Source organism: Populus trichocarpa, chromosome 15 (assembly GCF_000002775.5).
Source record: "Populus trichocarpa isolate Nisqually-1 chromosome 15, P.trichocarpa_v4.1, whole genome shotgun sequence".
Taxonomy (NCBI): Eukaryota; Viridiplantae; Streptophyta; class Magnoliopsida; order Malpighiales; family Salicaceae; genus Populus; species Populus trichocarpa.
In genome coordinates, this window is record NC_037299.2 from 13121475 (window position 1) to 13133957 (window position 12483).

At 29.3% G+C, this 12483-nt stretch overlaps 2 protein-coding genes across 10 annotated transcripts in view; one reads left to right on the forward strand and one right to left on the reverse strand.

The window, feature by feature from the left end:
- Positions 1–12483, forward strand: part of LOC7481775 (BTB/POZ domain and ankyrin repeat-containing protein NPR1) — a 124177-nt gene that overhangs the window by 102729 nt on the left and 8965 nt on the right. The window lies entirely within an intron of this gene.
- On the reverse strand, positions 1641–5439 carry LOC7457626 (probable beta-1,4-xylosyltransferase IRX10L). Of its 8 annotated transcripts, XM_052447381.1 has the most exons (5): positions 4959–5439; positions 4206–4279; positions 3301–3689; positions 2804–3045; positions 1641–2448 (listed from the first exon to the last, which is right to left on the reverse strand). In XM_052447381.1, exons 3-5 carry the CDS (start codon positions 3598–3600, stop codon positions 1938–1940), a joined length of 1053 nt encoding a protein of 350 aa, XP_052303341.1. In that variant the 5' UTR covers positions 3601–3689; positions 4206–4279; positions 4959–5439; the 3' UTR covers positions 1641–1937. The 8 variants fall into 8 exon arrangements, with proteins under 8 accessions (XP_052303341.1, XP_052303340.1, XP_052303338.1 ...); XM_052447380.1 differs by lacking the exon at positions 4206–4279; XM_052447378.1 differs by having other exon boundaries at positions 3301–4506.

The window sequence follows — 12483 nt, forward strand, 5'->3', positions numbered from 1 at the left end:
TTCAATTGAATGCTCTAAGAAATTATTTTTCAATTCGATCTCTGATTTTAAAAAGTTTTAAATTTTATCCTTTCATCTCCAAAATTAGGAAAATATTTTAATGAAAAACATCATGTTTCCTTCACATTAACGATATCGTTTTCATTGCATAGAATGTGCGTTCTTGATGAAATCTATTAGAAAATATGGATGGAAGAACTCAATCGTGAAGTTTTTTTAACCTTTGAAGATCCAATTTCTTAAAGATAAATTTAATTGAGATATGGCTCATAATTTTGATATTTTTTTAGCCTTGTCCATGTGATTTGGCTTCCACAATTCCAAAATAATAATAATAATAATAATAACAATAATAATTAATAATGATTAGGATAATTGAAATAAACAGTGTTTAAAAGAGAGTTTTGCTAGCATTGTTCATGTCTTCATAACATCTTAATTTTAAGATATTGAATAGATGATTAAGAACGTTTTTTTTATTATTTTAGAGCATATGTGACCAACTTTGCAAATCATTATTACATAATTAAGATATGGTAGTTGGCTAGGATACGAAGCAAATAAGAACAAGTTGTAAGAATGGAGAAACTTTAAATTAGTTGTCTGTTGATTTCAAACAGAGATTGCCTTCTTTTTTGGGAAACTTTAAATTGCACTAGCTCGGGTACCAAGCAAATAAAAGATGCTAAATAGTAAAAAAAATGTTGTTTACAAGATTGAATTGGCTATCCTTTCTCTTGATGGCAGAGTTTTCTTTTTTTTTTTGGACCCTTGAAAGAAGAAACACTGAATATCATTGAGGTAAGTAGTTTCTTCTAGCAGAATTTCTTGCAGTAAGATGCTTGAACATTGAACTCCCGGAAGGCTTGAAAATCATGTAAAATTATTCTTGAAACCTTATTTAATAACTTAAAATATTTAGTTAAGATGGTTCTTCTATATTCTTAACAATAATATCGAATTTGTTTTTAATAATTCAGTAAGCACACTATCAAAGCTTCTCTTGAAAGACTCAAAAAATTCACATTCGAGCTGTGACCCAATATTACAGTCATTTCCTAACTTCTGATCAATTCTATGGTAAATGCATACAACTTCTGGTAAAATAAATTTGTTAAACCATAACGTTTCTTTCTCTTTCTCTCTTTGTTTTTTTTTTTTTTTTTTGGACATGATTTCTTTGGGTAATTTATTTTAGTTTCTTCAAAGGAATTTTGTGAGGTTTGGTTTTCTTTGGAGGATTTTTAAAAAAAAGATATTTCTTGGATGTTAAGGGATTTCGGGTTTGAGTGTGAGATATTTTATTAGGAGGTTACTTTCTTGAGAGGATTTATTAAATATTACATTACATCAAGAATTGGAATCTAGTACAAAAGAATTCGTCAATCGGTATCAACACACTCATTGGTCCGGTGGCCGACGAGTCCCCTCTCGTTCTACTAATAAAACCAAAAGGGATGTGATCTTCTGTTTCAATCGTTGAACATGACAGTTCAAAAGACAAATAATGCTCATAAGAACATGCCAGTTTTTAGCTCATGTGGCTTCTGATCCATTGCTTTCAATGAATTTAAGCTCTGTTTCAAAGGTGGAGTGATATTAGTGAATCCCCAAGTCACTTGAAACAGAACACAGAACAGTTTTCAGATCAAATTAGCCGAGGTTTAAAACTTGGTCACAGCATGAGATAATTATATGCTACAATGAAGTCGTCCATCAAGGGGATTAAAACATATAACAGTTCCCTATTTGAAGTTTCTTCACCCATGGCAGATTACAACTAATAGCCACTCCCTTAAATATTCTGACACATTGAATGCAAAATCATTATTTACACTTTTTGTGAAATAGCCACCTTGATTAAACCAGCTTTGTTGGCAGGGCTAAGGGGCAAGCTGCTAAGAATTTCTTCAAGAAGCATCAAGTTAAAGCTGCTACTAAGGTTTCAGGTCACCGACTAGGCCTGCAGTCCAGTTTAAGATCTTCTCACCAGACTTCAGGTAAACATTTCTATCATGAGACAATTTTCGAGCAAGTCCATTCAAAACTTGATGGAAAGCATCTCCTGCTTGAGCAAGTTGTGGGAATAGCATTGCCTGCTTCATTGAAGGGTTTGCAAGCAGTCTCTGCTTCCTCAATATCACTTCAGGTGGAATGGAAGTGAGTATGGTGTCCAAATTTGGAACATCTTTCTCGTCTACAAACACCCCAATTTCTTCCCATGGGATTGCATCAGCAAAGGGTAAAACAATATCGTCAACTATAATAACAGGGATATAACCAAATATCAGTGCTTCAACCAATCTCGGACTCCATGGAGCCCAGCTGAGGGGGCACAAACAGAAAACAGCTTGTTGCATGTCTTCGTAATACGTTGTTGGGTGCTCTGTGGAAATGTCAAAAAGTGGATTGTCCTTGAAGTTCTCCCAGACTGCTGCTCGTGCACCTCTGTAAACATATGAAACAAATTGATCGGTGATCTCCACTTAAGCCTCTAATACATATAGGATTATTGCTAAAACATGAAATCTATTCTCTCTTCCAATTAGCTTGACAATTGAATGAAGAAGTCCAAATATTCTATTTGACCTCTTTCATTCTAATTGAATAATATGAAAGGGCCATGATTCTAGTTTCATAACTCATACCACAAAGGTTCCATTTCTATTGATATTTTGTTTGAAAATATACTTAAGCCTCACATTCTATGGAAAAGTGTTTGCCTCACATTCTATGGAAAAGTGTTTAAGTAATTGAACTTGTAATCACTTTCTTAAAAATGTGAGAACCATGTGAGAATTACCTTGCATAGTAGCCACCTTCTGGGTCATTTCCTACATCATAAAACAATCCTCTGAAGTAAACAAAAATTGACCGAGGTGTTTTTTCAGGAATCAGGTGGGTTTGCATTTTCTGTGGGGGGGCATATGAAGGAACTGTAATGGAGCCATCTTTTAAGCAAACATGATTTCTTTGTCCAAAAGTTTGCACCAAGGTGGCATGTTGGAGCAAGGGAAGAATTCCTCTTTCGATAGCCTTCTCTTCCTGCAAAAAGGATAAAGAATGGAGGAACATAAATTAAGAGTTGATGGAAATAAAAAGAAACTGCTAGAATGCAACACTTTATTACTAATATATATCAATAATTAGATATACCAGAAAGATAGCAACCTCAAAAGCTCTTCAGGAAACCACATATTCAGGTCAATTGATTCAAAAATCAGAATGCATTGAGAAAATTTGTCAACAGAATCTAAAGGAAACAGGAGAAGGTAAATAAAAAGGAAAAGGTTTAATCACTTGATAGTGGAAGCATGCACCAAAGTCGTGTGGCACAACAAAAAAGTGGTCAGCACCTTCAGTCCGATTCCAATAAGGCCAGTTTGAAGAAATAAGTTGTGTAGCACTTCTTATCATTCGTGGTGATTTGAAAGGCAAATAAAGGCTATTTAGAGTCAAATCACAAGTTGTATATACAGGGGTATAAAACCAATCACCTTCCTTGGGATTGAGCGTTCGTACAGGGCTAGATAATAGGAACCGATGCATAAAGATCTCAGCTGCAAACATGTGGGTGAGGCATCTTGGGTCCTTTTGCATAATCTTCTTATTGTATTTACTTGGAAGTTCATAGACAAAAACTTTCAGCTTTCCAACAGGATCATCTTCCAAAACATCTCAAGCACTACCTGCATGTTGTATAGCCCAGTCATACTTAAGGATCTCTCATTCATTTAACTCCAAACAACTTTTGTAGTTTCTGAAATCTACACATTATCAAATTCTGATTCAACAAATCCATTATTCGTAAGATAAAACTTAATGTTTCATATAAATCAGCTAGAACACAACCTTCATTTTACCCTTTCCTTGCCCCCACATTTACCAAATCACATCTGATATTGCCGATTGTTTTTATTATCTTTTACATTGTTTTCCACAAGTCCCTATTTCAAGATGTCATGTGTGTCTAATATACAATACTTGGACAGTTACAATGGCTTCAGCATTATTATTTTTAACTTTTCAATCTCTAACTTGAGACAAATTGACCCTCCAATGTGATCTAGCTTTCCAGACTTGGGCAGTTCCTCTTCATAGTGCATGTAATAATATAAGGACATAGAACAAACAGAAACAAAGAGTTAGGAAAGCTCTTTCATCATATGTTATGGCCACCTATGTCATCATGAATAGAAATGTACCAGGTGTTAGACACATTAGTGCCCATCTTCACGCCAAGTTGTTTCCCCAATATAGAACTCAAGACATTAGAAACCTGAAAAAATTCAATCATGCTTTTTCTTGACCAAGTCTTTATTAGCATACGATCAATTGAAGTACAAGCTTAGACCATCTCAACCAGATATGTTCACCTAGGTGAAGCTCAAAATAAGCCCTAGAGAAGTTGAATTTTACTAGAATAGCTAACAATCCTGATATCATCCCTTTCCATCTATCCTGCTTCAGTAGCACTTACCTCTTCCTTAACTCTTCTCTTGATTGCTACATCAACAAAGATAGATTACTACAGTACATTGTAGTTAGTTTCAACAATAAATGTTAAGCCTCAATTCTTCAATACATCAACAAAGAGATGATGTCACTATTATACTGGTAGACATGAACTAAATTGGTAGACATTCAGCAATCAAAATGAAGTCAGTAAATCATCAATTTTTACTTAAATTGAAGTAAATCCCAAACATCCACCAACCTAACTATTACTTAAATTTAAGTAAATCCCAAAAACCCACCGACCTAACTATGTAATATAACTAGCAAAAAAAATAACTTCAAATAATTTAGACCTACATTACAGTTAAAAGACAAAAAATTACCACAAATCTATCTACTAATCAACTGAGAACTATATAAGACCCCAAATAACATAAAACAAGATAAACCCAACAAAAATTTATAAACTTTAACAAGGAATAATTTAAAGAAAAACCAACCTGAAATCCTCTCAGTGCGTTGACTCCTGCCCAGTTCCACAGCACCGATACTCAAAACAAGACCAGCATACCAAATAACCCCAACAAAAACCCACTTCCAAATCTCCATTTTCTTGCTTATAATCCAATGAAATCACATAAAGAAGGAACTTCAAAGAACCAGAGAGCAAGAAAGGTGGGATTTCTGGAGGATATGCCCACAAAGAATAAGGCTTTTTTTTAGCTTATGAGGAGAAAGGAGAGATTTTTATTTTTCAGAAATATTATTACAGTTGAAATGTCATAAGAAGTAGTTAAGAGAGAGTTTTATATAAAAGAATCATAAGAAATAGAGACAGAACCGGAGATTTTGATAGGGAAGGCCAAGCAAATTGGCTTCAAGAACACAGAGAATATTTTTTAAGGGTTTTTTTTTATTAAATTTTGTGTGATGTGTGGTCTGATGGAAAGTCCATCTCATCACCAGACCATAGCCATGTTGTTCAACGATTCAACCTCCTCTTAGTTATTTATTTTTTGGTTTTTCCTTTCTTTTAATTAGTTGTAATGTTTAAAAGTTTTTTAGATTTAAATAATTTGAGGATTTTGCAGTTGAAGCTTTGCTGATGCCAGCAGTTCTATTAATTTAGTTGGCATTAATAAATTGCTAAGGTGGCTAATTAATAATTAATGATGAGGAAAATGGGTGACTGAGTGAAATTTGGAACAATATTGGTCAAAAATGTTTAAACAGCATTTAATGGAATACTGCTCTAAATATAATTAATTTTTAATGTAAGATAAGAAAGTGCTATGTGATGTATGTGTTTTAAGGCATTGTGAATTTTTTTTTTAATTAAGAAATAAAAAAAATATTTTTTATGCTTAATGAATAAATGAAATGAAATGATGAATAAAAACACAGGTGTTAACTCTAATTGAATAATAAAGTTGAGAGCTAATGTTTATAGTAAAAGTAAAAATAGATAAAAATACAATTTTTTTACACCAGTACTCTATCTCATTTTACATGTTTTAGTTTATTCTATATTAGAGGTTAATTTTTATTGTTAATAACAAATTATTTTTATTTTTATAATATCGTCATTAAAATACAACTCATTTATATATAAAAAAAATTGCAAAAAAATTATAATAATTTCTTTTAAACATTATAAAATTAAAAATATATATATATATTTAAAAAGATTAATCACCCAAAAAAAAAAAAGGTTAAGTCATACAATTTAAAAACTAAGAGAGAGTGTGTGTATTAATTAATATTTAAATATAAAAACGCAATGAAAAAAAAAAGGTGACAAACGTTATTGTGCCTAGTAGGCGAGGCCAACATGCCTAATAGACCAGACCTACATGTCTGACCAGCCATCAAAAAGCCCAAGTCACTATGGTTTTATTTTTTTATTATTTTTAATCCACTTCAAAAAAAAATTATAACAAGTCACAAGTTGTTTGTTGTAGCGGACGACCTGTCACTTGATTTATTAGTTTTCAATCACATGTTAAAAATATTTTGATAAGTCAAAATCTATATTGACCCATTTTTAAGGCAGTCTAGATCCACATATTTTTTTGTTTCATCTGCGAGGGAACATGAACCCCTGTGCCACCACTTGTAATTTCAGAAATTTTCAATGTGGTTCTTGAGTTTTGCAACAACTTCTCCAATCTATTTTCGACCTTTGGTAGGATTTTTTTGTAAATTTTAGATGTTTAATGTGTGTTTAAATTATTGTTAAGATTTGATTTTTTAATGGTTTGTAAACATGTGTGATTTTTTGGTGTGTGGGTGGGAAATTAGTGGAAGAATGGTGGGTGTGTGTGTTTTTACATGTTTTAAAAAAGATATTGCATGAATTTTATAACAAGTTTGTAAAATTTTTAAAGTTGGGGAATCCAAAAGCATGTTATTGTCCAAGATGCTTAGTAAATTTACTCCATCCAATTTTGAATAATCATTTCTTAATTTTGTTTTAATATCTTACATATTCAAAATTGTATTCGTGATTTTTTTATAATATTTTATTGAGTTCAAACTTGATATAATAATTATAGATATCCTCCTTTTCATAAAAATTACCGACCGTAAGATCACCTATTGAAAAAAATCAGACAAAGAAGGGATAGCAGTAAATAAACCATAAAAAAGGTTTTCTTTTCTTTTCTTTTTTCCCCAATCCTATGAGTATCCTCGTTTAATTATCCCTTTGAATGAATCAATGCTGGCTATATAAAAAAAAAAAATAGCTGAATTAAAGTTTGGACGGTTGTACTGTATTAGCATAATTTAATTATTTGATAAAAAAAAAAAGAGAGAGAGAAGCAAGCCTTTAAAATTTCAATCATAACTAAATTGGTATACCAACGTTTCTAAAAAAGCAAAGCTGGCTAATGTTTTATAGGAAAAAAAAAATTGGTATACCACGTTGCGCAACAAGAAGAGTTAAATTTTTTCATGAGTAAATAAAATATTTAGATGATATCAATGTTTTTGAAAGAAACAAATTCAAGTCATTAATTTGAGTTAGTTCAATAAGATTAATTAATTTAATAATATAATTAAAAAATTAACAATAATTAACTATAAAAAATGAGTTAATAATATTATATTTGGAAAGAGAATGAAAAAAATCAATTGAAGACTCACCGTCATGCCGCAGCAAACACCACTCTACCACCGGAAAAAAGCTAACCAAGACAGTTATAACACATTTGCAAAAGGTTGTACAATAACATCAAAAGATATCGTACACGTCGTTATAGCAACGATCGAAAAGCAAACCAAGAAAAATATCATGAAACAAGCATCTCGTGTTTATATTTAATCAATCAATCTAATTTAATTAAAAAATAAAGTTAGTTTTACAAAGCTAAAATTAACAAAGAACAATAATAAAAAAGACTCGGGATAATCCGAGTCATTTTCAAAACTAGAGAAAAATCTTATAGAAAGTAAGTAAGAAAAGAAAATAACAGAGCCTAATTTTCAATGAAATAAATGTTAAAGAATAAAACTAAAATAAAAAAATTAAAAAATGAAAAAAAAAACTAAGCAGTCTCAGGCAAATCTATCATACTTGGGTTAATCTTTCGAATTTATAACCATAGAAATCTTAAATTCAGGTTAAACAAAAAAGCTCATTTCCCAATTAATTTAATGTTAAAGGGTAAAATCATAAAAAATATTTAAATCTAACAAATTTACTAAAGTAAAACAAATAACAATAAAAAAATTATAAGGATCATATTTGACATAAAAAAATAAAATTAAATGGCGAGGGGTGAAAATAAAAAATAAATTCAATTAAGAAAATGATTCAAAACAAACAAATAGTAATAAAAAGAACAATAACCAAATCTGATAGATAAAAAAATTGAAGGGGGTTGAAGTTGAAAAAAAATTCAATTTTATAAATCATTTCAAATAAAATATATTTTAATAAAGGAACATGAAATAAATTTAAAGGAAAGGTGAATTAAATGGTTGTTTTGAAAATATAGAGGTTGAAGCATTAAAATCAAGTAGTAAAGCGAAAATAATGAAAAAAAGCGGTTAGCATTGCACTAGAGATTCGCATGCTACAAACATTGCCCAGGAACTAAGGGGCTGTTGAGACAATTCGAATGATGTCCTAAAAGCTATTATTTGACCACCGCACTATCTTATACATGTTGTCTAAATAACACGGCTTCAACCCCCGTGTTGATGTTTACAATATATGCATTAATCATCTTTTTATAATAATATTTATATTTATTCAATTACAAAAGTTTTCATTATACAACTTGATAACATTAAAAAAATCAAAATGAAAAAATGAAAAAGCTAGGAGCACTAGTTAAAGAATTTGTAATTTTAAGTTATTTCAATATTTCTTGTTTTCAAAAGTAAATTAATAATTTTATTTTGCAAAAAAAATTATAATAAAACTCTATTATCTTTAATAGCCAGGTCATATGTATTTTTTTTTTGTAAGAAAAAAAAATTATCATTTCATCATTTCAGTTCATAATATAAATGAGTTTAGAGCTACATTTTCAAAGACACATTTCTGCTTTACTTTTTTTTGGTAATGTTTTCAATAAACAATTTTGAATATCAATTTTTTATTCTTAATTTTTTTTTTGAATTCTCAATTAAAGACTTTTGTTAATTTTTAAGTTTTTTTATCTATATTTTCATTTAAATTATACTTTCTCTGTAAAAACTGATGTCATTGTTTACCTTTAATGTTTTCTATCAAATATTCTAACATAAATCCCAAATCTTTGTTTGGAAAATTAAAATAATTTAATAAAAAATAAAAATAACTCAAATAAAAAATTAATAATAATCTAATAGATACAGTTGATGTTTGTCTAAAAATTATTATTTAATTTAAAAAAATAGCTTAGCTAATCGATATCAATAAATGTTAAGGTTAACTAGTAACATTCGGAATCCACTTTATATAGAAAAAACAGGAAGGTATTCTTATTATTTTTTTAAAGATAATAAATTTTATTATCTCTCACATTAATATTTATTTTTAAAAAAAATAAATTAACTAACAATATATCACTATCATACAGTTTAAATAACATAAAATTTTCAACGACCGCTCCTTTTTATCATTATACAGTCCAACCCAAATAATTTCCTATGGAAGGGAAGGGACAAAAAAAGGATGGACCAGCAACTTCTTTTCCATGTCTATTGCATGACAAAAGAGTCCTTCTTTTTGCCAATCCACATCTTACGCCAATTATATCATTTCTGTTGGTAATAAATAAATTGTCGGTTAGCACGTGGCACCGAATACCTACGCGTACAAGGCGACCGAAGCTTGAATTCCCCCCTAACCTTAGGGAAGTGTTTGTTTTTATATTTTATAAATATTTAAAAAAAAATAAAAAAAATTTAGTTTTTTTACTTTAAATTAATATTTTTATAGTGTTTTCAGATCATAATGTGTTAATATCAAAAATAATTTTTTAAAAATAAAAAATATTATTTTAATATATTTATAAATACAAAACACTTTAACAAATAATCACAAAAGCATCACAACCCTATAAGCTAGGGGTGATCATTTTCGGTTCGGTTCGGTTTTTATAAAATAAAAAAGTAACCAAACCGAATTTTTTTTAAAAAAACCAAAACCGGTTCAAACCGACCGGTTTCGGTTCGGTTCGGTTTTTAGGACAAAACCGGTTCAAACCGGTTTGGCTTGGTTTTTTTGGTTTGGCTCGGTTTTTTGCCGGTTTGGCTCGGTTTTTTTTTTGTTTTTTTTCGGTCTGGGTTCGGTTTTAGGCTTATAAAACCGAACTGAACCGGCTGGTTTTTTCAAAATTTTAATCAGTTTTTTTTTACAATTCAGTTTTTTCAGTTATTTTTTTTTCCGGTTTTCTCGATTTTTTTCTCACCCCTGCTGTAAACACATGCAGCAAATTGATAATCAATTTCCCCTTCTCCACGCCTGCAGTCTATTCTCGATGGAGACACTACAGGTGTCCTTCGTGTTACAACTCTTCTTTCCATAATTCTATATTTGTATGCACTAAAAAAAAAAAATTGTAATTAAGTTATATATTTTTTATTTTTTAAAATATAAATAAAATTTGAGAAACAGCCATTAACTTGAATGAGTTTAATAAGATTGGTTAATTTAATAATATAATTAAAAAATTAATAATAATTAACTATAAAAAATAAAATGATAATATCATATTTAAAAGAAAAATGAAGAAAAAATCATCAAAAAATCATCGTCGTTATGTAGAAAACACCACTTTACTAAAAAAAACTAATCAAGACGATTATAATACTATTGCAAAAGGTTGTACGACGAAATCAAAATTAGGAACAATCATTTTCAGTTCAATTATGTTTTTATCAAAAAAAAAATCAAACCGGTTTAAAAAAAACCAAAACTGAATTGAAATCGGTTCAAAACAACAGGTTTCGGTTTGGTTATTTTAGAACAAAAACCAGTTTTTTTCAGTTTGGCTCGGTTTTTTTCTGGTTTGGCTCGGTTTTTCCGGTTTGGCTCGGTTTTTCCAGTTTGGCTCGGTTTTTTTTTATTTGGCTTGGTTTTTTCGGTTTGACTCAGTTTGGTTTTTTCGGTTTCAGGCTTATAAAACCAAATCGATCTGTTTTTTTTTTAAATTCTAACCAGTTTAATTAATTTTTTTCATGTTTCGGTTTTTTCAGTTATTTTTTTCCGGTTTTCTCAGTTTTTTGGTTTTTTTGCTCACCTCTAAATTCAAAAGGATGTCGCACACGCCATCATAGCAACGACCTGAAAAAACAAACCAAGCAAAATACAATGAAGCGAGCATTTTGTGTTTATATTGAATCAATTAATCTAATTTAATTCAAAAATAAAGTTATTTTTAAAAAGCTAAATTTAACAAAGAACAGTAATAGAAAAGACTCGAGATAATCCGAGTCATTTTCAAAACTAGAGAAAAATCTTATAGAAGCAGGTAAGAAAATAAAAATAACAGAGCCTAATTTCTAATAAAATAAATGTTGAAAGATGAAACTAAAACAAAGAGATTAAAAAATAAAAATAAAAAACTAAGCAACCTCATGCAAATCTTATATATAGATTAGTCTTTCAAATTTATAACCCATGAAATCCTAAATCCAGGTTCAACCAAGAAGCTTATTTTCCAATTAATTTAATGTTAAATAGTAAAATCATAAAAAAATATTTAAATCTAACAAATTTACCAAAGTAAAACAAATAGTAATAAAAAATAAGGATCATATTTGACGTAAAAAAATAAAATTAAATGATGAGGGGTGAAAATAAAAAATAAATTCAATTAAAAAAATAATTCAAAACAAAATAAATAATAATAAAAAGACCAAAAACCAAATCTTACAGATAAAAAAAAATTAAATAAAGATGAAGTTGGAAAAAAAAATTCAATTTTATAAATCAAGAACAAGAACTAAATTTAAAGGAAAATTAAATTGATTGGTTGTTTTGAAAATACGGAGGTTGAAGCATTAAAATCGACAAGTAAAGTGAAAATAATGAAAAAAAATTGTCAGTACCACATTAGAGGTCTGTATGCTACAAGCATTGCGCATGAACTAAGGGGTCACTGAAACAATTAAAATGCAGTCATGAAACCCACCATTTGACCATTGCACCACCTTGCATGTGATGCTTAAATGACGTGGCTTCAATCCACGCATTGGCGTATACAATTCATGCATTAATTATTTTTTTATAATAATATTTATATTTATTCAATTATAAAAATGCCTATTATTCAACCTGATAACAACAAAAAAAATCAAAATGTAAAGATGAAAAAGCCCATGAATGCTAGCTAAAGAATTTGTGATTTTAAGTTAGTTCAATATTTTTTGTTTTCAAGAGTAAATTAGTAATTTTACAATGCAAAAAAAATGTATAATAAGACCCTATTATCTCTAATAGACAAGCCATATGATATTTGGTGAGAAGGGAAAAATCATTATTTTATTATTTCAATTCATAATATAAATGAGTTTAGAGCTACAGTT